Raw genomic sequence first — 27,675 nt, forward strand, 5'->3', positions numbered from 1 at the left:
AAGTAGATACAACAAGCCCATACGGCCCAAAAATATAATAATGAATACATTAGCATATTGATAAGTAAAAATTCATTATTACATACTAGGATCTCACTAATTATATCGCAAAACTGTTTGAAGATAATTTCGAATTGCACAGATGTTCATTTGAAATTTATCAACATTAAAAAATTGGTTGGCTAGTCTAGTCAATCTTGGAATTACAGAGTTATATAAATAGTTAGTTCTACAAAACGGTTCTATAAAAAGTACATTATTTCTTGTGTTATAAAATCTATCGTATCTAATAAACTTAGCAATTAAGTCATCACATTTGATTTGACCAGAAAAGATTTTATAAATGAATAATAGATCTTGAAAAGTACGTGCAGATTCAAGAGAGGGTATCTTGACAAGAGATGCGATCTCACGATAATCATGGCTTAACATTGGGTTTTGTACTTTGCATTTAAAAGCTAGATATGAGAGAAACTTATGTTGGACTGTTTCGATGCGATGTTTATAATTTTCGGTAAACGGAGACCAGATAGGAGAACAATACATGAGTTTAGATTTCATACAGTGTAATTGTAGATTTTGTTAATTTAAATTTAGATGTTTGCCGTTTAATAAAGCCGAGCATTTTTAGAGAATCGTTAATAATATAATCAAAATGTTTGTCGAAGCTTAGTTTTGAATCAATCAAAATCCCTAGATCTTTAATACAAGATGTTTCAGTAACACTATGATCAAGTAATTTATAATCATGATCACTTACAGCACGGTTTCGATTACAGCGTAACACTTTACATTTTTCAATATTTAGAGACAGTTTGTTTTCATAACACCATTTTTGTAAAGCAGAAAGATCAGATTGAAGTAAAGTGTGATCATTAGGATTTTTAATAACGCGCCAAAATTTACAGTCATCGGCGTATAAAAGAAAAGATGAATGCTTAAAAGCAGAGCCAATATCGTTAATGAAAATGTTAAAACAAAAGGGACCAATAATGGAGCCTTGAGGCACACCAGAAGTTACTTTAATAATACGCGATTTACTTATTTTATTTATATTTAACGATTTGGGTTCTGTCAGTTAAGTAACTTCTAAACCAAATTGGTGATATACCGTGCAATAATACACAAAGAGCAATTTTCTAGTTTTACGATTATCGATGAAACATTAAAAAAAAACAATTAAGTTTGGGATTAAGAATTTTAATTTATCGGTTTAAATTAGGTTTACATTACAGGAATCGAAGTTGTAAAGGAGGCGATAAGAAAATTACGCTTTTCTCAGCAACTGCGTAAAAGTGAAAATGGAGGAAAAACTCGTAAAGTTGAGTTGACGATTAGCGTAGATGGCGTTGCCATACAGGAACCCAGAACGCACATCATCCTTCATCAGTTCCCTTTGCACAGGATTTCGTATTGTGCCGATGATAAGGGAGAAAAGAAATTTTTCTCGTTTATCGCAAAACAACAACAAAATCAAGGTTCATATTAATTAGGCACTGTTCGATCTTTTTGACGTGACAACGTCTTATAATTCGATGGAGCCGGCTGCACGCACGAAAAAACATGACTCATGCGGCGTTACCTCGCTCTGAGGCGTTCCATTTAAGGCTTGAAGTGCAAGCGAGAGCGCGGAACGAGCGACAAAGAGGCACAATCGGCCTCCGCGTTCGGCAGCGTTCGACATCTGTCTCTCTCCTACTTGAGTGAGCGATGCGACCGCGTGGACAGCTGCTATACAATAATACATTTCCATTTACCTCCTTCTCTATATCCATACAAAATATCTATCAAACAAATAAAATTAAAATTTTCTTTTGAAAGATGAAACCATTCCATCAGTATTTTCTTATGACGTTGTCACGTTCAACTATCGTCAGTAAACCGACTTTACAGACAACCGATTTTTTTTAATAATAAAAACGGCAATCGCATTTTAGAGAACGATCAGGAAGATAAGCACGAATGTTTTGTATTTATATCGGATAAACTGGCGGAAGAAATAACTTTAACGATAGGCCAGGCGTTTGAATTGGCTTACAAAAGGTTTCTTGAGACGTCGGGTCGCGACCTGGAGAGTCAGCGAAGGGCCATGTTGACCCAACAGAAAATAAAACGTCTCGAACAAGAAAACAACATTTACAAATTGAGGCTCCTGGAACTGTCGCAGTTTAATAGTATTAAACATGATCTGGACCAGTATTTAAGGAAAAAGGAAATCAAAAACATTTTAGAGATTCAGTTAGACAGTAACTTAAACATTAATAACGGCCATACGGTCTATAATTCAGCTTCCTCGGGGACCAACAATAACGAAAATAATACGATAGACCTTATCAGTACTGATAATAATACTAATGGGAATTGTAAGTTTATTGTACACATTTGTAATTATAAAAATTATGTTTTGGTACTTATAAAGAGCGTTTATTAATGATCGTAGTGGCTCCACCGGTTCCTCCAAGACAATTCGACAACGTTCCGTCAGTCGGTACGAAACTGGAAGGTCTACTTCTAGGTGAATTGGATCAGGACGATGACGATGATGATTTCGACCCTAGGTCTTACGAAAGCCAAAATAATACATTCCAAAACACTCATAATAGTAGCAGTAATGTAAATAATGGTACCGAAAGAAGTCCGCCTCCTTTACGTAAGTTTTCGAAACCATTCTTTGCAATAAAATAATTAAATACGAAAGAAAGTTAGTCATACTTTTGAATTATCGTAACTTTCTCAAAAAAAAGACGTGTCTAGATCTTTTCTGTTTCATTTTGAAGTAGGTAGTGACTCATTACATTACAATACTATTGTTTGAAATTTAATTTTTCTCCATCCTACCCATTTAAGTCGACAAAAGCAATTATACTCAACCTTTAGCCCCACATTTTTAAAGTAATTACTCCGTTTGAGATGTGTAAAAATATGAGTACAATTTCAAATATGTGACTGTGTTTACGGTCTTTTCTTAAGGATCTACTAGCTTCTTGAGTACTGACTCAAACTTTTGTATGCATAATAGCTAGTGCTTACTTTTATTTGTTGAGGACCTACTCGCTCCTTGCGTGCCGACGCAAAAATTTTCGTATGCATAAATGTGAGTGTCTAATCTCATTTCTTAATAATGTACTCGCTCCTTGAGTGCCGATTATTTTATTTATTGAAGATTTACTCGCTCCTTAAGTACCGACTCAAAAATTTTCGTATGCATAAATGTGAGTGTCTAATCTCATTTCTTAAGAATGTACTCACTCCTTGAGTGCCGATTAAGAAGTTTTTGTATGCATGAATGTGTCGTAATTCATGTATTAAGGATCTACTCGCTCCTTGAATACCGACTTAGATTTTCGTATGCATAATTGCGAACACTTACATTCATTTCTTGAGGATCCATTCGCTCCTTGAGTGCCTACTCAAAAATTTTTGTATGCTTAAATGTGAATGTCTAATTCATGTATTAAGGTTCTACTCGATCCATGAATACCGACTTAGACTTTTGTATGTATAATTGCGAATGCTTACATTTAATCCTTGAGAACCTACTCGCTCCTTGAGTGCCGATTCAGAAGTTTTTGTATGCATAAATGTGTCTAATTCATGTATTAAGGGTCTACTCGCTCCTTGAATACCGACTTAGACTTTTGTATGCATAATTGCGAGTACTTACATTCATTTCTTGAGGATCCACTTGCACATTGAGTGCCGACTCAGAAACTTTCGTATGCATAATTGTGAATGTCTAATCTCATTTCTTAAGGATCTACTCGCTCCTTGAATACCGACTTGGTTTTTTCTATGCATGATTGCGAGTGTCTACTTTCAATTCTTGAGGATCTACTTGCTCTTTGAGTGCAGCACTCAGCTTTATATTTGATAATACGTATCAAGTTGAGTGTTTACTATAGTCTCGTTATACCGAGCATTCATAAAATTTCCTCTACGTCTTCTTTTTGTAGTAAATATTTAATAAGTAGCGAGTAATTTTGATGTTGAGGACGTAGTGGAATGATTATTATTTTTATTTTCATGTAGTGGCTCCTCCACCAAAAGCGGCGAGGCGTTTAAATATAACTAATAATAACAATAATTTAATCGAGCAACCGCAAAAAACGTTCGGTCAGGATCTGTTTGGGGTTCCTGCTTTTGGTTTACAGTCTGGAATGACTTCACCTCCTACCAGGTACGGTTTTTGTTAAATATGTTATAATTTCTTTGGGACAACGAAATCATTTTTCCTATTTAATGTTAATTTTAGTATTACCAGTGCAAAGATTTTGGACCCTTTCGAAATGGGCGATTTTGGTTCAGCTGCTACACCCCAAGACATCGAGAATGCGATCGGGTTGTTGGATAAAAGGATTTTGGAAATGAAGGTAAGAAATTGGTAAACATTCAAATTTGTTTAATAAATCGTCTGCTATTTTTAAGACTGGGTTTTGTCGCGGAATAAGTTTCGGGAATGATGATTTTTCTCTGGAAAGTTTGGATCCATTAAAAAATTGAATGGAAAAGAGGTCGCGAATTAAACGAAAAAAAAGCTTCTTTTTTTAATAAGAAAATGAGTACGAATCTCTAGTGATAATGTCCTAGATCAAAAAGTATTGTAACGATAAGTGAAAAAACAATAATTAGGGATAAGTGTCTATTTTTAGATGTATTTTATATACATATGTTATAACTTCTATTTAATTGCTTTATTTTTGTTTCAAACGATTAAAATAAAAAAAAAGTTGAACTTTATTTTACGTTCTTTTTTTTCTCAATAATAGCAGTAATTTAGAAGTAGTGTTTGCAGAGGTCGGAGGTGCATGTAAGGTCTCGGTAATTAAAAAAGAGTGCGGGACGATTGGTCATACTGTTCACGCGTGTGTAACTGAAATGTGCGCCATAAAAAAGCGTATATGTTTTTGAAAATTTTGCTCTCAAAAGTTCGTATTTTTAAATACATTTTTTTTTTATTTGATTTTGCAGATACTTTTTTATGTATAAATTGTTCAAAAAGTTCAAATTCGTCCAAAATGAACATACTGTAGAATATATTCGTGGTTATAAAATGCTCTTTTAACTTTAACCTTCGTCAAAGTCAAGGCCTTTCTTTATCACAATAAGCTCCTTGTTAGTCTGCACATTTCTGGTATGTGGTTGGATAAAAAAATTTTAGAATGTGCTTGTTTACTTGAATTCAGTCTATTCATTAGTAGTGAAGTGCGGTCGTGAGATGAAACGTCGTGTTATCGCAATTCGAACAGAACATTCATTTGTTGTTATAAAATAAATTGCAAAATGATTTAGTTTTACTTGTGATTGAGTATGTTGGATATAGGTACTGAAGATTATCTGGGCCGATTTGATTAAAAGGTAGGAAAAGTAAAAATGTATGAACTTATGCATTTAAAATTGTTGTTTCTTTTATAAAATCGACGAGTTTTTACTCATAAGGATGACGACGTAAACAATAGTATACTGATCGTTAATATTAGTATACGTAATTTTAAATTATGAATTTATGAATTTAATCTCAATGGTGATAGTTATGTAAAAAAGTACGTAGAATCTCATGGTGCCAACGGTTTTCGAGTGCGATGTCAAATAGGCACTTTCCGGCATTATTTTTGCCAAAATATACAAAATAATCTAACATAAAAAAGCGCTCGTGAAATTATTCTGAGATGTATAGTATTTACTAAGCTTTGAGTGTGATACTTATGTAAAAAAAGTACATAGAATCTCATGGTGTTTTCGAGTGNTGAGTGTCTAATCTCATTTCTTAAGAATGTACTCGCTCCTTGAGTGCCGATTATTTTATTTATTGAAGATTTACTCGCTCCTTAAGTACCGACTCAAAAATTTTCGTATGCATAAATGTGAGTGTCTAATCTCATTTCTTAAGAATGTACTCACTCCTTGAGTGCCGATTAAGAAGTTTTTGTATGCATGAATGTGTCGTAATTCATGTATTAAGGATCTACTCGCTCCTTGAATACCGACTTAGATTTTCGTATGCATAATTGCGAACACTTACATTCATTTCTTGAGGATCCATTCGCTCCTTGAGTGCCTACTCAAAAATTTTTGTATGCTTAAATGTGAATGTCTAATTCATGTATTAAGGTTCTACTCGATCCATGAATACCGACTTAGACTTTTGTATGTATAATTGCGAATGCTTACATTTAATCCTTGAGAACCTACTCGCTCCTTGAGTGCCGATTCAGAAGTTTTTGTATGCATAAATGTGTCTAATTCATGTATTAAGGGTCTACTCGCTCCTTGAATACCGACTTAGACTTTTGTATGCATAATTGCGAGTACTTACATTCATTTCTTGAGGATCCACTTGCACATTGAGTGCCGACTCAGAAACTTTCGTATGCATAATTGTGAATGTCTAATCTCATTTCTTAAGGATCTACTCGCTCCTTGAATACCGACTTGGTTTTTTCTATGCATGATTGCGAGTGTCTACTTTCAATTCTTGAGGATCTACTTGCTCTTTGAGTGCAGCACTCAGCTTTATATTTGATAATACGTATCAAGTTGAGTGTTTACTATAGTCTCGTTATACCGAGCATTCATAAAATTTCCTCTACGTCTTCTTTTTGTAGTAAATATTTAATAAGTAGCGAGTAATTTTGATGTTGAGGACGTAGTGGAATGATTATTATTTTTATTTTCATGTAGTGGCTCCTCCACCAAAAGCGGCGAGGCGTTTAAATATAACTAATAATAACAATAATTTAATCGAGCAACCGCAAAAAACGTTCGGTCAGGATCTGTTTGGGGTTCCTGCTTTTGGTTTACAGTCTGGAATGACTTCACCTCCTACCAGGTACGGTTTTTGTTAAATATGTTATAATTTCTTTGGGACAACGAAATCATTTTTCCTATTTAATGTTAATTTTAGTATTACCAGTGCAAAGATTTTGGACCCTTTCGAAATGGGCGATTTTGGTTCAGCTGCTACACCCCAAGACATCGAGAATGCGATCGGGTTGTTGGATAAAAGGATTTTGGAAATGAAGGTAAGAAATTGGTAAACATTCAAATTTGTTTAATAAATCGTCTGCTATTTTTAAGACTGGGTTTAGTCGCGGAATAAGTTTCGGGAATGATGATTTTTCTCTGGAAAGTTTGGATCCATTAAAAAATTGAATGGAAAAGAGGTCGCGAATTAAACGAAAAAAAAGCTTCTTTTTTTAATAAGAAAATGAGTACGAATCTCTAGTGATAATGTCCTAGATCAAAAAGTATTGTAACGATAAGTGAAAAAACAATAATTAGGGATAAGTGTCTATTTTTAGATGTATTTTATATACATATGTTATAACTTCTATTTAATTGCTTTATTTTTGTTTCAAACGATTAAAATAAAAAAAAAGTTGAACTTTATTTTACGTTCTTTTTTTTCTCAATAATAGCAGTAATTTAGAAGTAGTGTTTGCAGAGGTCGGAGGTGCATGTAAGGTCTCGGTAATTAAAAAAGAGTGCGGGACGATTGGTCATACTGTTCACGCGTGTGTAACTGAAATGTGCGCCATAAAAAAGCGTATATGTTTTTGAAAATTTTGCTCTCAAAAGTTCGTATTTTTAAATACATTTTTTTTTATTTGATTTTGCAGATACTTTTTTATGTATAAATTGTTCAAAAAGTTCAAATTCGTCCAAAATGAACATACTGTAGAATATATTCGTGGTTATAAAATGCTCTTTTAACTTTAACCTTCGTCAAAGTCAAGGCCTTTCTTTATCACAATAAGCTCCTTGTTAGTCTGCACATTTCTGGTATGTGGTTGGATAAAAAAATTTTAGAATGTGCTTGTTTACTTGAATTCAGTCTATTCATTAGTAGTGAAGTGCGGTCGTGAGATGAAACGTCGTGTTATCGCAATTCGAACAGAACATTCATTTGTTGTTATAAAATAAATTGCAAAATGATTTAGTTTTACTTGTGATTGAGTATGTTGGATATAGGTACTGAAGATTATCTGGGCCGATTTGATTAAAAGGTAGGAAAAGTAAAAATGTATGAACTTATGCATTTAAAATTGTTGTTTCTTTTATAAAATCGACGAGTTTTTACTCATAAGGATGACGACGTAAACAATAGTATACTGATCGTTAATATTAGTATACGTAATTTTAAATTATGAATTTATGAATTTAATCCCTACATTTTTTTCAAGCTGTCACTGTCACATATATGTATATACTTTTAAAAAGTTTTTGAAAATTTTTCGTGATTACTTAAAACTTAGTTTTAATGAAAAAAATGAGCAAGCCAGTGATAACTTATCTTTTATTCTTTCTTTTCCTTACATTTTTGTTGTTTCCAATGACCACTGGTAAGTTATGTGTTATACATATAAATTATAGTCGTTAAATTTTGGGCCGAGTAAATACTTGCATAGGATTTCTTTAGATTTTGAATTTGAACTAATTCGCGGTCGAAGTAGGGTGTTTTGCGTTTACGTATTGTCAATTAGCAGATGTAGCACTGTCTCGTTCACATAACCACAGATATTAGTTCATAACCATACTTTTTAAAGTCTCGTAAATCGAAAAGAAATAATTGCAGACTTCTTATATTAATTATCCTCCAAGTCCTGTTTCTTCGAAAGATGTTTTGTACAGTTCTGGATTATATTCGGATCCAGAAACTGAATGTAGAAAGTGCGAGTTACAGCTTACTCCAGAAGGCGTTAATGTAATTGTACGGTGCGAGGAATGCAAAGAATTACTTTCTAAGAATAAAAAGGTATGTCGGCTTATTGTTTATGTTCTTTTGTCCTATCTTCTTAATTTGTAGTAAAAGAAAATAAGCGCAATTATAAATGAAACAAAACGTAGATCGATGTTGTTGTGTTAACAGTTGTCATGAGGAATTTTAATTTTTTTGGTTAAAGTGTTGTAGTTTCAGTTGATTCGTATTAAAAACACTTTTATGTAATAGAAAGAAGGTAAGTACATATCAAAATCCTCGTAATTACAGGCAATTAATTAGTTTTTAACCATTTTTTTAAGAGTTTAGTAATATAACCCAAAATTAACCAGTAGTTTAATTTCATTTGAAATTTTAGCGATGTGGCGGAATACGTTATCTAAATTATATAGAAGAAGAAATTTTGGTATAAACTCACGTCCAACGCAAGTTGCCACAAAATATGCACCAGAGGAATCCTTATCTGTCATTCAAAAATTGAAAATTGGTGAAGATGTGCACGGCTTCAGAGTTGAACAAATCAGAAAGATTAGTGAATTCAACTTAACTGCAATAAAATTATTACACAAGATTACATCAGCTGAATATCTGCATTTGTATAGGAATGATAACAATAATGCCTTTAGCATCAACTTCCGTACAACACCGAAAAATAGTACAGGGCTTCCACATATTCTTGAGCACACAGTTTTGTGCGGTTCAGAGCTTTACCCCGTTCGGGATCCCTTTTTCAAAATGTTAAACAGATCTCTAGCTACATTTATGAATGCTATGACTGGGTCTGATTACACATTGTATCCATTTAGTACACAGAATTATACAGATTTTACTAATTTGCAAAAGATCTACCTAGATGCTGTTTTTCGGCCGAAACTAAAACTGCTAGACTTCTTACAAGAAGGATGGAGATTAGAAAACACTGATCCAGAAGATCCCAAATCTGACATAATTATCAAAGGTGTTGTATATAATGAAATGAAGGGGGTTTTTAGTGAAAACGAGAATATTTATATGCAGAAATTGCAAAATTTAATTCTTCCTGATCACACATATGGCGTTATATCTGGCGGAGATCCTTTAGAAATACCAAATCTGACATGGGATGATTTGAAAACGTTCCACGAAAACTTTTATCATCCCTCAAATGCAAAGTTTTTTTCCTATGGAAATTTCCCTCTAGTTCCTTCTTTACAATATTTGAACGAAGAATACTTATCTAAAGCTACCAAGAAAGCTGACCTGAATACGTATGTGCCACCTCAGGAAAAGTGGACAGAACCCAAGGAAATTGAAATATTTGGTCGTTATGAAAGCATGAAGGAATCCTTCGAAAAGCAGAATATGATTTCCATTTCTTGTCTCATGACTGATATCACCAATTTGTACCAAACTTTCTTGGTCAATATTTTGAGTGATTTATTAGTAAAAGGGATGAATGCCCCGTTTTATAAATCCATGATTGAACCCAATTTTTCAGGAGGATTTACACAAAGTACAGGTATGACTATTAGTATAATATAGAGTAAAATAATATAAATAAAAGTTGCTGAATTATTTTTATATTTACGTTCTGCTATTTAATTAATTTATTACTTTAGGATTTGATACTCAGCCTCGGGATAGTATATTCACATTGGGACTGCAAAGCATTAAAAAGGAAGATTTTGATCGCTTTCTGAAGATTTTCGATGACACGATCGATAACGTTATCAAAAACGGATTCGACCCGAAACATGTAGAATCTGTACTTCATAGATACGAATTAGGAATAAAGCATGAGCTAAAGAATTTTGGTTTGCACGCTATTTTAGGATTGACACCCCTATGGAACCACGGCGGAGACATAATCGATTTCTTACAAGTTAACAAACACATCAGCACGTTTAAAAGAGAAATGTCTCAAGACAAACAATATTTACAGAAAGCAGTCGAGAAATATTTTAAAAACAACAATCACAAATTGATACTGAAGATGTTACCTGATAAAGAGTATGAGAACAAGATGAACGAGTCTGAAAAAGAATTGATACATAAAAAAGTCTCAGGCTTAACAACCGATCAAAAGAAAGAAATTTTCGAACGGGGACAAGAATTGTTAAAAGAATTAAACACTAAGCCAAACACCGAAATATTACCGTCACTAAAAATGAACGATATAAGCAATGAGGTTGAACATTTTCCTATAGAGAAAACATCGGTGGGCCCCGTTTCTACTCAAATGAATATCGTCAATAGCAATGGCGTAACATACTTTAAAGGACTCTTGAACACTTCAGAGCTCACATTGGAACAACAAATGTTGCTGCCACTGTTGTGTTATGTCATCGACAAGTTGGGAACAAATCATTATAGTTACAGGGAATTTGATCAGTTGATAAATTTAAAAACCGGTGGTTTAAATTTGACACCGCACATAGGAGAGAGTTTGTACCAACTGCATTCATATGAACCTGGAATTTTCATTTCCAGTTATTGTTTAGACGGGAATTTGGATTACATGCTGGACTTATGGCAGGAGCTATTCCAGTTAACAGAATTGAAGGACGTTAAAAGGTTCGAGAATTTAACCCAGTTGTACATGGCAAATTTGACCAATGGTATGGTGGATAGTGGACATGTTTACGCCATGCAGGCGGCTTCTGGTCTTGTTTCCGGTACAGAATATCAGAAAGATCTTCTGATGGGCCTTCAACACATCAACTACATGAAGAACTTGATAAAGACGAGGAATTATGAGGCCATGCTTGCAGAAATTTCAAATATAATAAAAATCGTGTTTAATAAAAATAGATTAAGGTAATTCAGCGTCATTAACCCTTATTCAATACATCTGACTGATTATGTGTAAATTGCCTCTATTACATGATTGATTTTCAGGTGTGCTCTCAATATGACTCGTGATAATCAAGTGGAATCATTTAAAATGTACGAAAAATTCATTAATGATCTTCCCAGCAGTTCGATGGGAACTCCTAATGAAAATAACTATCGCACATCGAACGTCTGGACACCAAGTGACGCCGTAAATTGCCAGCACCACATCTTGAATATTCCCGTTCATTTTTGTAGCAAATCGATCTTAACGGTTCCTTACACTGATCCTGATCATTCAAAATTGAAAGTCCTTGCACGCTTATTATCAACTCTGTATTTATTCCCAGAAATAAGAGAGAAAAACGGCGCGTACGGAGGAGGAGCGTCTCTCACCTCAAGTGGTGTCTTCACATTTTACAGTTATAGAGATCCACGTAGTTTGCAAACTCTTGACGTTTTTGACGAGAGTCTAAATTGGCTCCAAACGAAAAAGGATGATATAACAGAGCAGGATATCCTGGAAGCAAAACTAGGAGTATTTCAGAACGTTGACGGTCCCGTGCCCCCGTCTAATAAAGGACTTGATGAATTTTTAAAGGGTCTAAGTAAAGATATTTTGCAAAGACATAGAGTAGCCCTCATGACCGTTAAGGAGTCGTCAATTCTAAAAGCAGGAGAACGTTATTTAGGTGATGATAACGCTGTGAATAGCAGTAAGGTCGTGTTAGGACCAAAAAGCGATGATTTTGATACAAGTAAAAGATTAAAAGAGCTCTGGACTGCATATGAAGGATAATTAGATGATCTTATATACTAAATTACGTGTTTTTCTTTTGTTATAGCATTTTCTTTTCCTTTTTGTTAATAAAAGTATATCAGGAAAAATGTTTGTTTGACTTAATCGTCTATTTCCTAAAAAAGGGGGCGACTGTTAGAGAAGAGGGGCCTAAAACCGTTATTTGTATAATTGTAAAACACTATATTTGTTAAAGATCCTTTTTTATATTAAGTAAAACTTATTTTGTGGAGTTTTATAGTATTATTAAAATGTGCTAGGTATGAAGAAATTGATTATTTTTACATTTAAATAACTAAAAAATTATTGTCGAGGAAACAGTATTAATCTTGTAAGAAGCAAAATTGTTATGCAACCCATAATACACTTGCGTATTACTGGTTATAGGATAACATCACCGCAGTCGTTTAAAATTAAGTACGGAATTTATGAATCAAATGACGTAATGCGTGGGCGTTGAAGTATACAGGGTGGTTCGCGAAAGGAAAACTACTTAAAGTAGCTACTATTATTATATAAACATTAAATTGCTTCTTATGATTTTATGTTGTAATAATTTATACAATTTTTTATAGAAAATTTAAATGGCCTCTTCAATAAATTATAGTCAGTATTTTAAAAATGTTCTCTCTTTTCTTAAAACTTATCAATGGCTTTACAATTATTCAAACATAGAAATCTTAAATACAGAACACTTTCACACTGTTCCTAAGAACTGGGTTCATGCATTTAAAATTATGGATGTTAATATTTTCGGAGATTTGTCTTCTACACTGCCCAAAGTAAGTCATAGATAATATTCTAAAAAAAAATAACATAAGAATAACATTACTTAATTTTAGATTGTAGACCCCGTGGAATTTAAAGATTTCATACTAAAAATAGTAAATCTAACTGTGCAGCAGAATTTGTACCATATCGATTGTAATTTGACTGATAACAGTTACAAACTGTTAAATAAAGTTCGAAATGAAAAGAAAAGGCACGAAATAGAACGTTTAGCAAACGTGGTTCACGATTTATGTCGAAAGAATGATATAGATATTATAATTGATGTCGGAGCTGGATTGGTATGCTAAAATGTTGTCGTGTAATTAACTAAATTAATTTATTTCCTTATTCTTTTAAGGGTTACATAAGTTTTCTTCTTTATGAAAATTTCAAATATAAAATTTTAGCTATTGAAGCCAAATCGGAATATGTTATTTCTGCAAGTAAATATCAGAAGGAGAACTGTCCTTCGTCTTTGGGTTCAGTTAGGTTTATAAATCATTTCATTACCGAAAATTCATTAAACGTCATAGAGAAACTTTTAAAAGAATATTTCGCCGACGAAATTAAACAGAAACCAAGAGTGTGCGTCGTGGGTTTACACGCTTGTGCCGATTTGAGTGTAACTATGTTGGATATTTTTTCTAAGATGAGTTACTTTGGTGTTTTGGCAATAATGCCCTGCTGTTATCATCGATTAAAACAAAAAACGAACGGAGAATTTTTTAATTTTCCTGTGAGCAACGTTCTCAAAATGTTGGGTACATTGTACAACGGAGAAGAGTTTTTAAAAGTGCCTTTTTTACGACTGGCCTGTCAACAAACCATCGAAAAATTTAAAAGTTTACCATTGGCCGAAAGACAAAAGCAGTCGAAATCTTGGATGCTAAGGGCGATATTACAATTTATTGCCAAGGAAGGTAAATTGGAGTCCTAATAATGGTTGTCATTTATTTCTTTTATTTGTTTTTTTAAGAAATTAGAGTATGATTAAGAACATCGCTGATCATTACTGTAATTTATGTGCATTCCTTATTATAAAATTTCTTAATGAATTCGTCTATTTTTGAGGGTAAATCAGTCAGGGGTGCTCTATGCGAGAAATAAACTTCCCTTTCAAAATAAAAACATTGTTAAATACACAATTTAGATATTGATTTTTAGTTAAATTTTCAGAATTTAGATTAAATTTGAATGGTAAATAATNTCCATAGTTTATTTTGTTTCATAATAAGGGACAATTTTAGGTATACGTGTGTATTCTCCATAGACCTCCACATCTGTAAAGTAATATAAAAGTAAATTAATAACATTAATTATTACATTATTAGATAATGTTTTAGTATTTCCTTTTGGTATTATTAAATAAAATTAAGTTTACTAACCGGCATGTTCGTAACCAACGTTGGTTCCAAGCCCTAATTGCTGCAGTGCGAGTGCAGGGGGTAATGGCAGCCGTTCCTCCACATCTTACACACTGTTTCACAACTCGTGGTTTATTACCTAAGTAAATATGCCGTATACTATCCACCCATTGATTGTTTATCGAGTCAGTTACATTTGATAAGCATTCAGGTTCTGTTTGAAATTCCAAGTGTAAAGGTAATATTTGTTGTGATAGCTGGGGACATGCAAGAGCCACTCTGTTGTTGCACGAAGGTTGCAACTGTTGAATTTGGACTTGACTTGGCAATAGACAACATTCATCTGAAAAAATTAAATACAATATTACACTGGTTTAGTTCAATAAATAATAGACAATTAAATAATATTACAATAAATTAATAAGAATTAAACAAAATTTTCTAGCAATTTTATTATTTTCGTAGCTCTTCTTTTAAGTATACAAAAATTTAATTGAGAATACAACACATCCTTAATTTATTAATATAATAGTAATTAGCAATAAAATGTTATAGAACGATCTTTAAAAATTCTTTTAGTCATCTTTACTTAAAATCTTCTTTATTAACAACAAAATGTTGACCATCTCCAGGAACCATAATATAAAGTTCACTTCTGTATCTTGTATTAGGTTGTTGTCTTGTGTTGTCGTGTTCCACAACAAGATTATTTTTAGTATTAGTGATTTGTAGTGTTTCATAACTGTACTCTTCAAATTTTCGTTTTTCATGATCAATGAATTGTTGAATAAAATCACAAAACAACGTTCCATCGTATAATTGATGAAAAATGGGTCTAGTAGGGCAACGAGGATGATAAAATGGGGGTTTAGCTTCACTTTGGGTGTTCTTTTTTGTAGAAAATGCTTTCTTATTTTCATCAGTAGGTTTTTCTGCAAATGTAGACGTTTCCTCTTCAATTGTTTCATTATTTGCAACAGTAGATTGTTTTTCAATTTTAGTTTTGTCAATACTTTCTTTTTCGCCCATTTTTTGGTTTTCTTCGCAAACGTTACCCATTGGTTTTTTTCTTCTAAGGCTGCACCTTGGAAACAATTTATCAAAATCTTTTTGTAACTTGTTCAAATGCTCTTTTCCTTTTAAAATATCTCTAACTTCTTCTTCAATTTCTAAAACCACATCTGTTGTTTCCTCTTTATTTTCTCTGTGAACCAAAGCAGTTGTTTTTAATTCTGAATTATCTTCAACTGTTCCTTCACTATTGGTGCAGGTTGGTTTTTCCTTGTTACTTTCGGTTTTATTTAAAAGAAATTTAGATTCGTTTAGAATGTCTTGACATTCAGTGTTTCTATTTTCTATATCCTCATTGTTTTTTTTTCCTTTGCTCTTCCAAATACACACGAGAAACACCAGTACTGCAACGAATATTAAGAACGAGCAAAACCAAAAGTAAAGGGGCCAAATTTTAGGCCAATGAAGTACTCCTTGATTTTTAACTTTTCTTATCAAACTATCAAACACCAGTGGACAAAATATAAACCAAACCGTTATAAAACTTATCATACACAGCACAGGTAAATTAATAAATCGAAATGGCCGAGAACGAGTCAAATTCGGAACATATTCTTTATAACTGGAGTTGAATAATGATTTCATATTTATTTTTAATTAGGAAATATATGCGAATATCTAGTATTTGCGTATAATGTTCATTAATACTGAAATAAACCAATTTGATNAAGAGTAACGCAAACATACTTCACCGAGAAAACTTGTTTTAAGATATTTATAATTTTTGAAGGTTTCCTTAAGAGAGAAAATATGTGGTCCATAATTTATCCTGTTGTTTTACACTCAAATTAGGTTTTTTAAATGATTATTGTTATTTTTAAACACATTATTTACTGTAAACAACTAAAATAACCTTTATTATTTACAGGTTATGGTGTTTTGACGTTTTATTCCGATTATTACCGAAGTGGTGGATCGTTAGAAAAACGAAAGGGAAGCCATCATGAAAAATTAACCAATAGAAAGGTAGCGCGTAACTTTTAAATATTTTGCTTTTCAAATGTTATCAGTAGAGTTGTGCACCTAAAGCATGCATCTCAGTTCCAGATTTTCAAAAAATGTAACAGAACATTGCAAACAGAACATATAATAAAAGTTTTAAAATTTAAAGCATACCTATTAAAGACTCGTCCGGTTCGTTAATATTTTGTACTAATCGACTTAACAATCGAAATAGCAAGGCTAAAACATCAAGGCTGTTATCAGATTTGGTAAAGACAGGCCAACAAGCAGGTCTCAATAGTCCCCATATTCTAATAAGCACCAGTAGTTCTCTTAGAGTATTTATAGCTTTCACGTCTCTCAAAATCTCGTACGGTTTACCCACAGATGGCCTGCTATCAGGCAGACGCGCTAATAAGTTCAAAGCTAAATCAGCAACCCACTGAATTAACTGTTGCAAGCTTTGAAGGGCTGATGGTTCCACCGTGAACTCTTTCGCTTCTAAGTGCATTAGGACTTTGTCAACGTCGCTCTGTCCCTCTGCAATGACGTCTAAAATAGATTTTGTTTAGAAAAAAGAACGGAAATGACTAGGGCCTACGTGGCATACTTGCTAAAGAGTCTGCAGGACTTTTGTCATGGCTGCTCACCTCACTGGGCCTTAGTAAGCTTTTGAACGCTGTAGAAATACTATTCAGCATAAGTAAATGCGTAAGATCATTAACTTTACTTGTTCCTTGATTGCTTAATCTGCAGGAGATGACCGTTAAAATTTTATTAATAATTGTATTAAACTCATACATACCTATAAAGAGATATTTTGATGTTGAGATATTGATTGTAATAGAATTGTTGTACTGCTGGCGTTTGTCTGCTGAAACTTTCTGTGAATCTTTCGCATAATGCGTCCAACATCCCTGGTCTCATGGCCAAAAGCAAATCCAGCCAGTCCAATCCTGTCACTAAACAATATTCCAGCATCGTCGTAACATATGGTACTGTTAAAGGAGTCGAACTTTCAATTTGAGGGGGCAGTTTGAAGAGGTGCAAGTGACCTTCTGTATCGATAACTAATAGTAAATGACCTAACCACGACATGTCTATCTGTTTGATTTTCGTATTTAATTTGAGATATTTACTAGAGTGATCGTCACCAGGTCTATAATTGAGATTGATAGTGGTGCTCGAGATTACTTTTAATGAATCGCGATACAGACAATGTAATGAGTTATCAGCAAAAGCTGCAACGATATAACCACAAGACATGCTATTTAAAATAGTTAATTTGCTTGTCGCTATTGACACCAGCTTGTGATTGTATTGAAAATTTGATTGGTACTGCCATAACTAGAAGAGTAACATATGTATTTGTAGCTCATCAAATCAGTAAAAATTAATATAATAAGCGCGATAAATACTTACAACTGTATTGAAATATTGAGTTTCATTTCCACATAATAACTTGTGCACAGGCAATGATTTTTCTCTCAATTCCCATATTTGAAGACAGCTGCCATTGTCGTTGTTGGCAGTAACTACTAGTGAATCTGCATCCTCTCTTAACACCCATTTTAGACATGTTACTTCACTTCTAGGATCTTTACACATAAATTCCACTTAAAATAGTGATATTTAAATTACATTTATATTTTGCTAGATCTAATGTAACTAATTATACTCACTCATTGTATCTTTACCCCCCTCAAAAAGGAAAAAACTTGGAACTGATTGACTGGTTATGACACATTTCTCTTCAACTTTTCTTACTTGAACCTTATAACACTGCACAGGCGAAATAATGTTTCCACTGTTTACAGCTAACAAAAAGTGACCATCTGCAACATAAACGTTTTTAGGCAAAATGCTATTGTGTTTAGAATTAGAAATATTTTATACTTTTGCCATAACATATATCAGCAGTTTTAATAAAAACTCTACTAGATCCTAAACTTTCAGTTGCAACTATCATAGGCGTTTGTGAGATGGGTTGAGGCAACAAAATAGCTCCTAGCATGCCAGTTACTGTTAAAACTAAAACACCATTGGCTGGATGACCTCCAAATTGTCTAACTGATGATGAAAACTTAACATGTTGGAATTTCTCTAAATAAGAGGCACTGTCTTTTTTCTCTAGATTCAGATTTATCTAAAATTTACATTATACCTCAATAAATATCATCCCAAGCAGTATAAAATAAGACAACCTACTTTAACACCACAATGAAAAAATGCAGCTGCCAATATGTGTTCTCCTAATAAAACCGTTTGTAAGACAAGGGTCCAATCATTAAGTAAATGGTCTTTAGTTTTGTATATTCGAACTGTTCCATTCTCGTCCCCTACTAGAAGGAGATCCCCTACAAAATCCCATTGTAAAACTGACACCGACACCGAATTTGATAGGATTCTAAAAAAGGAAATGTAATAAAATTTAACAATCGGCTTGTATTTAACAGTTTGGTGGCTTACTTGTGTACAAACCATGGACAGTTTAAGTCTGCAATGTAAACGTGAGAACCCCATGCTCGCGAAGTACTATCGTCGATATCTATTTCTGTACTAAATGCAACAACATTTTTGCTTGAAATTGAGATGCAATGTGAACTGAAAATTGAATTTATTTTGGTGGAAATTTATTTAAGAGTAACGCAAACATACTTCACCGAGAAAACTTGTTTTAAGATATTTATAATTTTTGAAGGTTTCCTTAAGAGAGAAAATATGTGGTCCATAATTTATCCTGTTGTTTTACACTCAAATTAGGTTTTTTAAATGATTATTGTTATTTTTAAACACATTATTTACTGTAAACAACTAAAATAACCTTTATTATTTACAGGTTATGGTGTTTTGACGTTTTATTCCGATTATTACCGAAGTGGTGGATCGTTAGAAAAACGAAAGGGAAGCCATCATGAAAAATTAACCAATAGAAAGGTAGCGCGTAACTTTTAAATATTTTGCTTTTCAAATGTTATCAAAGTTGTTTTAATTTAGTTTACTTTTTGTTACACATTTAATTTGCTTTTAAACATTATTGCAAACATAACTATTTCTAAATAAATAAAATAATTATTAAAACACGCCATTAAATAATAAATACTTTTTATTTTATGAATATATTGTAAAATATAAAATCAGTGTAAATGTTTAAAAATTATTTAAAAACCACTAAGCAAAATTTGATAGACAAAAGTGTACTTGAATATATAGCAAAATAGATTAATTAATAAAAATATAATGCTCATAATCTTATTTGTTTTAAACTTAAAATTAATGAGATCTTACAGCATAATTGTGTAAACAAAACATCGTTCTCAGAAATGTGGACGGATTTGTGCTTTTAAACGTTACTTAACTCTATTTATAATTGCTAGAATTTCTTTCGATGCTAGTGTGACATAAAGGGCAAGATTTTCTAAAATTTGCATAAACACTTTTAGCAACATGATGACAAACATTACATGACCACTTGTCTTCAACGTTATTTATTAGGGGACACCCTGAAACCATACAAGATGGAAAATTTGCATTGCAATTAGAACAAGAAGTGCACCAATCTATTACAGGCACTTCGCAATTGTAACATTTAAGTGTGTACGTTTTTAGATCAACAGGATCTTGTGCTGTAAAAATATCCACAGCTAGTTTATCGTAAGCTTCCTTTTCGGCCTTTGTAATGTTTGGTAATGTTTGTAGTTTAGTAAAAGCATTCGAGCATAGACCAAATTCGTTGTCTAAACATGAAACCAGTGCTAGAATTGAATATACTTCTTGTGGAGGGATGATGTCGCAATATTCCTGTAATTTAAATGCTGTAATTGTGGCGTTATGAATCTTATTAGCATACAAGTGCTCATGAATTAATATAAGTAAATGATAAGCTTCTGCCCCTCTCCAAGCACTGTCAACTAGGAGCATATCGGAATCGCTGTTCAGAACTTCTTCCTCTGCAGATTTGGTTTTACTAAGTTCCATTAGTAATGCTGAATATACGAATAACTTTTTGATGTCTAATAAATTACGATTTGATTTATTTATTTCATTTTGAGCGAGTTTTGTTGCATGCACGGCGGCGGTAAAATAGAAATTTGTTTGCTTGTTGACCTCGACCGCCTTCAGTAATTGATTTTGATCCACTAAATGGGCCGAGTATGTCTTAAAAATGTTTGCTATTTCAGGCAAACGGTATTGCGTCGCCAAATGAATTGCCTGGTCCCAGTTGTTGTGGCTTATGCATAGATCAACCGCTGATTTGGCATCCCCTATTTTCAGTAGACATTTAACGGCAGGACCAATAACAGCGTTAGAAGCGAATATGTCGCTCAATCTTTTTAGCAAAGCGTCTTTTTCTGGTAATTTGTCAATGAGCTTTTCTAACGCGTCCAAGTTTTCTAAATGAAAGTGACATTCGATCAGTCCGGAAATGTTTTTCGAAAGTTCGTAATATTCTGCGGCAGCGGCCCAGTTATTATTGTGAACGAAATAATCTGCTGCAGAATTGTACGCAGTTTCCAGGAGAAGGTCAGGAGCTGTGACACCGTTTTTCATTATTTGAATAACTCGAAACCAGTCGCCTAAAGTCTGGCGTAGACTTAGGGCCAAATCCCTTCTGTCAGCTTCTATGAATAGTCTTTCAGCTTCTTCGAAATTTTCCAAATAAGCCTCAACGTACGCCTTTTTTATTGCATTTCCATTTATGGTTTGTAATTTTTTAACCAGTTGTATACCAGAATAGTTTCGGGAACGTACGAATGCAGACTCTGCAGTTGTTAAGTTTAAATCTTTAAGTGCAGCTTCCCCGAGTAGTTTCCATAGCCTAGGGTGTGGGTTGTCTTCTATAAACTGAATTGTTTCTGTAATGCCTACTTTTTCCAGCAATTGTCTGGTATCTCTTAAACTTTTTACTTCTAATTTTATTATATGATTACCGTTTGGTTTTTCTGGGGCTTCGATTATTTCGTCCAGCAAAACAGCTTGAATTTCCAGGTCATTGAAACTACAAATGTATCCTGCACAAGCGATGGGCTCTTCAGGATGGACGCCTTTAAATATGTACATGCGGGTCTTCTCCATTACAGATAGCAGTTGTGGATTATCTGAAGCCCAACACATGGCCCATACATCCTTTCTCTCTAATTTTCCGTTCTGGTATGTGTTGATATTGTCATCTGAAATATCCAATACTATAAGTATTCCCGAAATATCAATTACCGAAAGTCTAGTCGAGTTACAATTTAGCCTCAGTTTGTGAGGCTTTGATGACAATTTATATTTATTTACTAACGCTGTATGGGGCAAAGCATAATGCTGTAAAGTGCCAGACTCTCTACCAATTATCAGAGATTTATTAGAAGCTGTTAAACAGCAAATTGGATCTTTTGTGATGTAAGTATTAACTGAAATATTCACGGGTTGTTCAAGTTCTTGAATAATTTCAATAGCACCTGATGGAGTGTCATCTATATGGTACATTTTACATCGGTTACGGGCAGAAGATAAAGACCTAGGTGTTTTATATTGCCACATGAGAAAGTTATCTTTAGATGCTGCTATGACATAAGAGGAATTCATGGCAATCCACTGGGGCTCTATAACTACGTTTTTTCCATCCACAGGCGTTCCTAGAGTGTTACACAGCAGAAGATTGTACTTGTTTTCTTTGCTGTTTTCACTTTCATTAATAGTGGCAAGAACACAGTAATCTCCAAAAGCAGCTAGGGCTAATAAATTGGGGATACTTTTGGTGTGATAGTGGTTATTAACAGTATCCCAAAATGTAACACAAATTCCTTCCCTATTGTTGTATGTGTAGACAACCGTTTTCTTAAAATAGCACCATTTGTAATCTGGCCTTATGTTGGCAAAATATATAAAGGAATCAATGGCTAAGGCAACCCTCAAGGACCTTTTTTCCCAAACGCAGCATGAAATTGAATTTCCAGGAACTTTTAATGTGCGTAAATGATCACCAAAAGGACTGTAAAACTGTACAACATTGCTTTCTTTGTTGTTTTCATGCTGTCGTCCTGAAACTGCCAGTAGAGAGCCATTGTGGTTCCAACTACAGTGTGTACTGAACATTTGTGTATTAATGATGGTGGGGTTAGTATCACTCTCATTTATCATTAACTGTATTCGACCATTTATAAAACATATGGCCAAGACTGCACAGGAATCCCTTAAAATTCCATTCTTACCATTATACCAGTCTAGACTAACAACAGGAGTTTCACTTAACAAATCTGCTTGGCAATACACTTCAATTGGCATTACAAAATTGCCCTGATAATCATATAGGTGTAATTGACCATTTTTTGTACTTAAAAGAAGTAATTTACCATCAGGAGACCACTGGACACCTGACAAATGTATTCCTTTTAGTTCTTTTCCCCAGATTCTGTTGCCATCAACTGATCCTACAATTACTGCACCATCTTCATAAACAATGCATATTTTCAGTCCATCACTACTCCAATCCATGCCTACAACAGTTGATTTCTTTCTATTATTTATCATTTCTTCGTACCATGTCCCCTTATACATCAGCCACACTATAATAATTCCACTCTCATCACTACTTGTTAATTTTCGGTGTAATTCATTCCACATTATAACACGGACATCCTCTGAATGTCCATCTAATGTTTGGTTCATTGATAGATTACTTGAAGCTGCTAGACCCTTTGGCTTATCGTCAGACTCAGATTTACCTCCAGAATCTAACTTTAAAACTTTAAGCAGTCCCTCCTCTCCTCCTACAGCTAAGTAACCATCTTCTTTGTTCCAAGCAAGACAGTTTATTCTTGCGTTATTTGGTATGGCGATTTTCTTACTTAAGTATATGAACATCTTGTTTCTTTCTAAAATAATATAGTTTTAAAACAATATTATAAACTCTAAGAGTATGCCATTTAAACCGATACTCAAGTTTTTAGTTATTAATCAATAAAGGGTTTACTTACACAATTTTTAAATAGCTAACGTAGTCAATACAAACATTTGGATTAATCATTAATATTTCTTTTCAAAATTCACAAAATCAACCATACTTTCGTATATTTAAGGAATGCAACACTGATTAGAGCAAATTGTGACTAGGTAATTAAATAATAAACAATGAATTTTCAAATAATAATGTAAACACACGGCCATTGCGCTAAAAGCAACAACATTACAACACCCGCCTTCAACCGCTGCCGTAAAATTAAGTCCCATGATATACAGTGATTTGAAATTTTCAACCGTGAAATAAGCTGTAAAACTGTATTTTCTGTTCAGAATCTTGACCAACCTTTTATAGTATTAACTACTGTCGATTATTACGTCGTGTAATTCAAAATTAAAAGAGATATTTAATTTTGAATGTATTTATACACAACTCTACTACTAGCGGTTATAGCGCCACTACCCAGAAAATCGAACAAAATAATAATAATAACACTAAATTTTAGAAGCCCGAGTTGGCGGGAAACTAACCTCATACAACTTATGTTCTCCTGATACAAAATCGCCAATTTCGAAGTTGCATCGTTTAATCGTAGTGCCAGGCCCATCCACCAAAATTTCTCTGGCGCTTATAATAGCTAGTACAAGACTATCCCTTTTTATGGCTTTAAATGACTTTTTCTCGCTTAAGTTATGAATAAACGATCGAAATATACTCTTGTTTGTTCAATTTATGACAAAAACAACTATTTTTAAAGTTTATTTAACCCAAATTTGACCCATGTTTTATCCATAAAAATGTGATTTCATTGTCTTTTTTAGCTTAATTCAATAAAAAAAACGTAACTATTCTCTCAGTTGCTTTATTTTTGCCAAATTATCAACTTTTATTGTTTTTTTTTTGTCAAAATCGACCCATGTAGGTTGTTTCTGGGAATCAAATTCGAACATTTAGTCAAATTTTTCGCTTAATTCATTAATAAATGATAACTGATATCGATAATTAATCAATAAATGATAAGAACTAGCTGTTGCTTGCTTCATTTTGGCCTAAAAATGATTATTTATAATGTTTTAATGTTGTTACGGTCAAAATTTACAAAAAATTACATCTAATATCAAAGATTATTCAATAAATAGTCTAAATACCCTCTTTTTAGCTTTATTTTTGTCAAAAAAGATATTTTATAGTGTGTTTTGAGTTTACCTACTAATAAATCGAATTTCCCTAATTTAATAAAATTAAACATATTTTCGGTAAAATGGGATAAAACAATAATAACAGGGATAAAATTTTATTTATTTCTAATTAGTCACATCTTTTACATGCCACTTATACAATATAACATTCTTCCTATTTTTTATTTTTAGGGTTAATATTATTCTAGACATTTAAAATTGTTTATTTAAAAGTCGAGGGGATGTCAAGGTGTCTCGTATATTACAGCATACGTCTGAACATTATTTTTCCCCTTTACTTACGAAAATATATCCGTTACCTCATCTCAAAAGATTTTTCTAATGTACTCTTAAAATTTTAATTTAGAGAAACCAACCCCTTAAGCAGCAATTTTTAGAAATACTAAGATACAGTCCCATATTAAAATTTCCAGTGAACTTAAAAATGAAAGTAGACATCCATTTAGACTTTAAATAATAAAACTAGAGCTATGTGACGTTGAGCGCTGAAACGTACCTTACATTATTAGTCTAGTACTAATTTTTAATTTAAATAACGCAAGCAATATTTTTTGAAAATACAAAGACATAGTCCCATGTTAAAATATCCAGTGAATTTAAAAATACAAACAGATTTAAATTTAAAGGTTGAATAATAAAACTAGAGCTATGTGACGTTGGGCGCTAAAACGTTAAACGTCCCATGTTAAAATGTCCGGTGAACTCAAAAATACAAACAGATTTAAATTTAAAGGTTGAATAATAAAACTAGAGCTATGTGACGTTGAGCGCTAAAACGTACCTTACATTATTGGTCCAGTACTAAGTTTTAATTTAAGTAAAGCAAGCAATATTGTTTGAAAATACAAAGACATAGTCCCATGTTAAAATGTCCAGTGAATTTAAAAATGAAAGTAGACATCCATTTAGACTTTAAATAATAAAACTAGAGCTATGTGACGTTGAGCGCTGAAACGTACCTTACATTATTAGTCTAGTACTAATTTTTAATTTAAATAACGCAAGCAATATTTTTTGAAAATACAAAGACATAGTCCCATGTTAAAATATCCAGTGAATTCAAAAATACAAACAGATTTAAATTTAAAGGTTGAACAATAAAACTAGAGCTATGTGACGTTGAGCGCTGAAACGTACCTTACATTATTAGTCTAGTACTAATTTTTAATTTAAATAACGCAAGCAATATTTTTTGAAAATACAAAGACATAGTCCCATGTTAAAATATCCAGTGAATTCAAAAATACAAACAGATTTAAATTTAAAGGTTGAACAATAAAACTAGAGCTATGTGACGTTGAGCGCTGAAACGTACCTTACATTATTAGTCTAGTACTAATTTTTAATTTAAATAACGCAAGCAATATTTTTTGAAAATACAAAGACATAGTCCCATGTTAAAATATCCAGTGAATTCAAAAATACAAACAGATTTAAATTTAAAGGTTGAACAATAAAACTAGAGCTATGTGACGTTGAGCGCTGAAACGTACCTTACATTATTAGTCTAGTACTAATTTTTAATTTAAATAACGCAAGCAATATTTTTTGAAAATACAAAGACATAGTCCCATGTTAAAATATCCAGTGAATTTAAAAATACAAACAGATTTAAATTTAAAGGTTGAATAATAAAACTAGAGCTATGTGACGTTGGGCGCTAAAACGTTAAACGTCCCATGTTAAAATGTCCGGTATAAGATGTATGCACCTCACGTTGTATCCAGACGAAATCTGAATTCCTTTTGTCAGTTTATAGAAATCTTTTGCACGCACCATATAGGCCAAGATTGCTTTCCACCACCAATAGACCTTCACATACCTATTGTAGTTTTGAAAATTAGTACATTCAGTAAAATGTTAATACATAAAGGCTGTTGTTATTAGTTCTACTCACCCTTTACTCTTATTACAGTTGTAACACGTACATTTCAAATATTGTTGGGTATCTTACAAGTCCAAACTTCAATGAAACAATTTAAGTCAGTTAGAAATACTGTATTGCTGGTGTTAAACATGAACTTCTATGTAATTAAGGAGACAAATGTATGAATCTGTTTTAGATGAAATAGAACCCAAACCTGCAACTAATTTTATAACCACTATTAATATTATAAATTACAGTTCTCTCACCTTTTTGTATAATAGATTACATTGTAGAAGAAGTGTAATGGGTGACAGTGCTATATTTTCCCAGTATAATTTTTCATGCTTCTCTTTATATTTGATATGTTTCAATTTACTAGCTTAAGTGTTTACCAGTTATTCGTTCCATATTTGAGGCACTTATTATATGTATTATGCTTACTGTCGGTTTGTACAAAATTAATTTGGATTTTTTAACTTGTTGGAGGTATTGCAAAGCCATTTTACCCATCTACTATCTACGATCCTATCACTTTACAAGAAGAATAAGCATTATTTACATTAAATTGTAACTAATCGATGTTTAAACGCACTTATTATTGTTTTAAAGAACTAGTTTGTCCATTTTTGTAGGTTAGAATATCGATGAAGTAATTTCAATTCCACCTCAAGTCTGAAATGTTTATTTGTAGAGAATCAGAGTTTAATTCGTTGTTTTAGTACTTACATTTTAACAAGATTAGAGTTATGAAAGTACTTTTAATTATTTTTCATATAATTTTATAATTAACTTTCAAACGAAATGGCATTTACTTTGACAATCATAGATTAGTTAATAACACCCACAGAAAAGATAACACCCATAAATATACCAACATAGATAAGAGATGTAGGTCTATCGTAGGTCTTATCTATGATACAGCAATCATAGAGTGTTGTTGCCTTCAAGCGCTGCCGTAACTTTATGTACCCTGAAATGGGGCGAGACTAGAATTTACAAATACGAAATAAGCCGCAAAACTGTGCTTTTTCTCTTAAATTATATTCAATTCATCTAGACACAATAAAGGCTGCTACTTTCTGTTTTTCTCTTAAGGAAAATTAAACTATAATTTGTAATGCAATACATAGGCAACCCAACATACAGAAAATATTACAACTTTAATAATTAACTATAAAGGAAGTTC

General features: G+C 32.8%; 5 protein-coding genes and 1 long non-coding RNA gene across 16 annotated transcripts; 3 read left to right on the forward strand and 3 right to left on the reverse strand.

The window, feature by feature from the left end:
• Window positions 1–1,235: 1,235 nt before the first annotated feature.
• LOC108740902 (PTB domain-containing adapter protein ced-6) lies at window positions 1,236–4,707 on the forward strand (the record flags this gene model as incomplete). Its single annotated transcript, XM_018475420.2, is given in 6 exon segments — window positions 1,236–1,478; window positions 1,938–2,363; window positions 2,441–2,650; window positions 4,030–4,177; window positions 4,253–4,370; window positions 4,426–4,707. Coding segments are annotated over 6 exon segments (1,220 nt in total), but the record flags the coding sequence as incomplete, so codon positions are not given.
• Window positions 4,708–8,401: 3,694 nt separating this feature from the next.
• Window positions 8,402–12,414, forward strand: LOC108740893 (presequence protease, mitochondrial). 2 transcript variants are annotated; one of them, XM_018475404.2, is made up of 5 exons: window positions 8,403–8,752; window positions 8,804–8,954; window positions 9,075–10,214; window positions 10,315–11,512; window positions 11,594–12,414. In XM_018475404.2, exons 3-5 carry the CDS (start codon window positions 9,077–9,079, stop codon window positions 12,324–12,326), a joined length of 3,069 nt encoding a protein of 1,022 aa, XP_018330906.1. In that variant the 5' UTR covers window positions 8,403–8,752; window positions 8,804–8,954; window positions 9,075–9,076; the 3' UTR covers window positions 12,327–12,414. The 2 variants fall into 2 exon arrangements, with proteins under 2 accessions (XP_018330907.1, XP_018330906.1); XM_018475405.2 differs by lacking the exon at window positions 8,804–8,954 and having other exon boundaries at window positions 8,402–8,752.
• Window positions 12,415–13,391: 977 nt separating this feature from the next.
• Window positions 13,392–14,256, forward strand: LOC112904413. Its single transcript, XM_025974392.1, has 2 exons — window positions 13,392–13,416; window positions 13,505–14,256. Exons 1-2 carry the CDS (start codon window positions 13,407–13,409, stop codon window positions 14,032–14,034), a joined length of 540 nt encoding a protein of 179 aa, XP_025830177.1. The 5' UTR covers window positions 13,392–13,406; the 3' UTR covers window positions 14,035–14,256.
• Window positions 14,257–14,301: 45 nt separating this feature from the next.
• LOC108740877 (mediator of RNA polymerase II transcription subunit 16) lies at window positions 14,302–19,567 on the reverse strand. Of its 2 annotated transcripts, none has more exons than XM_025974391.1 (11): window positions 19,133–19,567; window positions 18,944–19,078; window positions 18,683–18,881; window positions 18,371–18,620; window positions 18,157–18,309; window positions 17,897–18,072; window positions 17,280–17,821; window positions 17,085–17,224; window positions 16,649–17,026; window positions 14,483–14,804; window positions 14,302–14,377 (listed from the first exon to the last, which is right to left on the reverse strand). In XM_025974391.1, the coding sequence occupies exons 1-11, from the start codon at window positions 19,204–19,206 to the stop codon at window positions 14,341–14,343; spliced, it is 2,406 nt and encodes an 801-aa protein (XP_025830176.1). In that variant the 5' UTR covers window positions 19,207–19,567; the 3' UTR covers window positions 14,302–14,340. The 2 variants fall into 2 exon arrangements, with proteins under 2 accessions (XP_025830176.1, XP_025830175.1); XM_025974390.1 differs by having other exon boundaries at window positions 17,897–18,090; window positions 19,133–19,566.
• An 84-nt stretch (window positions 19,568–19,651) lies between these two features.
• On the reverse strand, window positions 19,652–23,647 carry LOC108740898 (WD repeat-containing protein 35). 5 transcript variants are annotated; one of them, XM_018475415.2, is made up of 3 exons: window positions 23,440–23,647; window positions 22,816–23,337; window positions 19,652–21,645 (listed from the first exon to the last, which is right to left on the reverse strand). In XM_018475415.2, exons 2-3 carry the CDS (start codon window positions 23,324–23,326, stop codon window positions 19,835–19,837), a joined length of 2,322 nt encoding a protein of 773 aa, XP_018330917.1. In that variant the 5' UTR covers window positions 23,327–23,337; window positions 23,440–23,647; the 3' UTR covers window positions 19,652–19,834. The 5 variants fall into 5 exon arrangements, with proteins under 5 accessions (XP_018330917.1, XP_018330916.1, XP_018330914.1 ...); XM_018475414.2 differs by lacking the exon at window positions 23,440–23,647 and having other exon boundaries at window positions 19,652–22,759; window positions 22,816–22,959; window positions 23,019–23,107; XM_018475416.2 differs by having other exon boundaries at window positions 21,201–21,319; window positions 21,406–23,337.
• Window positions 23,648–25,306: 1,659 nt separating this feature from the next.
• Window positions 25,307–27,317, reverse strand: LOC108740885. Of its 5 annotated transcripts, XR_001938416.2 has the most exons (5): window positions 27,216–27,317; window positions 27,082–27,161; window positions 26,756–27,020; window positions 26,520–26,703; window positions 25,307–26,444 (listed from the first exon to the last, which is right to left on the reverse strand). It is a non-coding gene; the product is annotated as an uncharacterized LOC108740885 (long non-coding RNA). The 5 variants fall into 5 exon arrangements; XR_003231105.1 differs by having other exon boundaries at window positions 26,776–27,161; XR_003231104.1 differs by having other exon boundaries at window positions 26,520–26,709; window positions 26,776–27,161.
• Window positions 27,318–27,675: the final 358 nt, after the last annotated feature.

This window comes from Agrilus planipennis, unplaced genomic scaffold (genome assembly GCF_000699045.2).
Source record: "Agrilus planipennis isolate EAB-ADULT unplaced genomic scaffold, Apla_2.0 scaffold40, whole genome shotgun sequence".
NCBI lineage: Eukaryota > Metazoa > Arthropoda > Insecta > Coleoptera > Buprestidae > Agrilus > Agrilus planipennis.

What these genes read in the sequence shown, in the direction of transcription:
- LOC108740893 (XM_018475405.2), top strand. Translation starts at nt 9,077, where the DNA reads ATGTGGCGGAATACGTTATCTAAATTATATAGAAGAAGAAATTTTGGT. An exon ending in AGGATTTACACAAAGTACAG is followed by an intron (nt 10,215 to 10,314) that starts GTATGACTATTA and finishes TTATTACTTTAG; the next exon opens with GATTTGATACTCAGCCTCGG. An exon ending in TTTAATAAAAATAGATTAAG is followed by an intron (nt 11,513 to 11,593) that starts GTAATTCAGCGT and finishes ATTGATTTTCAG; the next exon opens with GTGTGCTCTCAATATGACTC.
- LOC108740877 (XM_025974390.1), bottom strand. Translation starts at nt 19,206, where the DNA reads ATGGACCACATATTTTCTCTCTTAAGGAAACCTTCAAAAATTATAAAT. An exon ending in CTCAATATTTCAATACAGTT is followed by an intron (nt 17,822 to 17,896) that starts GTAAGTATTTAT and finishes TTACTCTTCTAG; the next exon opens with TTATGGCAGTACCAATCAAA. An exon ending in ACCGGACGAGTCTTTAATAG is followed by an intron (nt 14,805 to 16,648) that starts GTATGCTTTAAA and finishes TAATTTTTTCAG; the next exon opens with ATGAATGTTGTCTATTGCCA.
- LOC108740898 (XM_018475412.2), bottom strand. Translation starts at nt 23,326, where the DNA reads ATGTTCATATACTTAAGTAAGAAAATCGCCATACCAAATAACGCAAGA.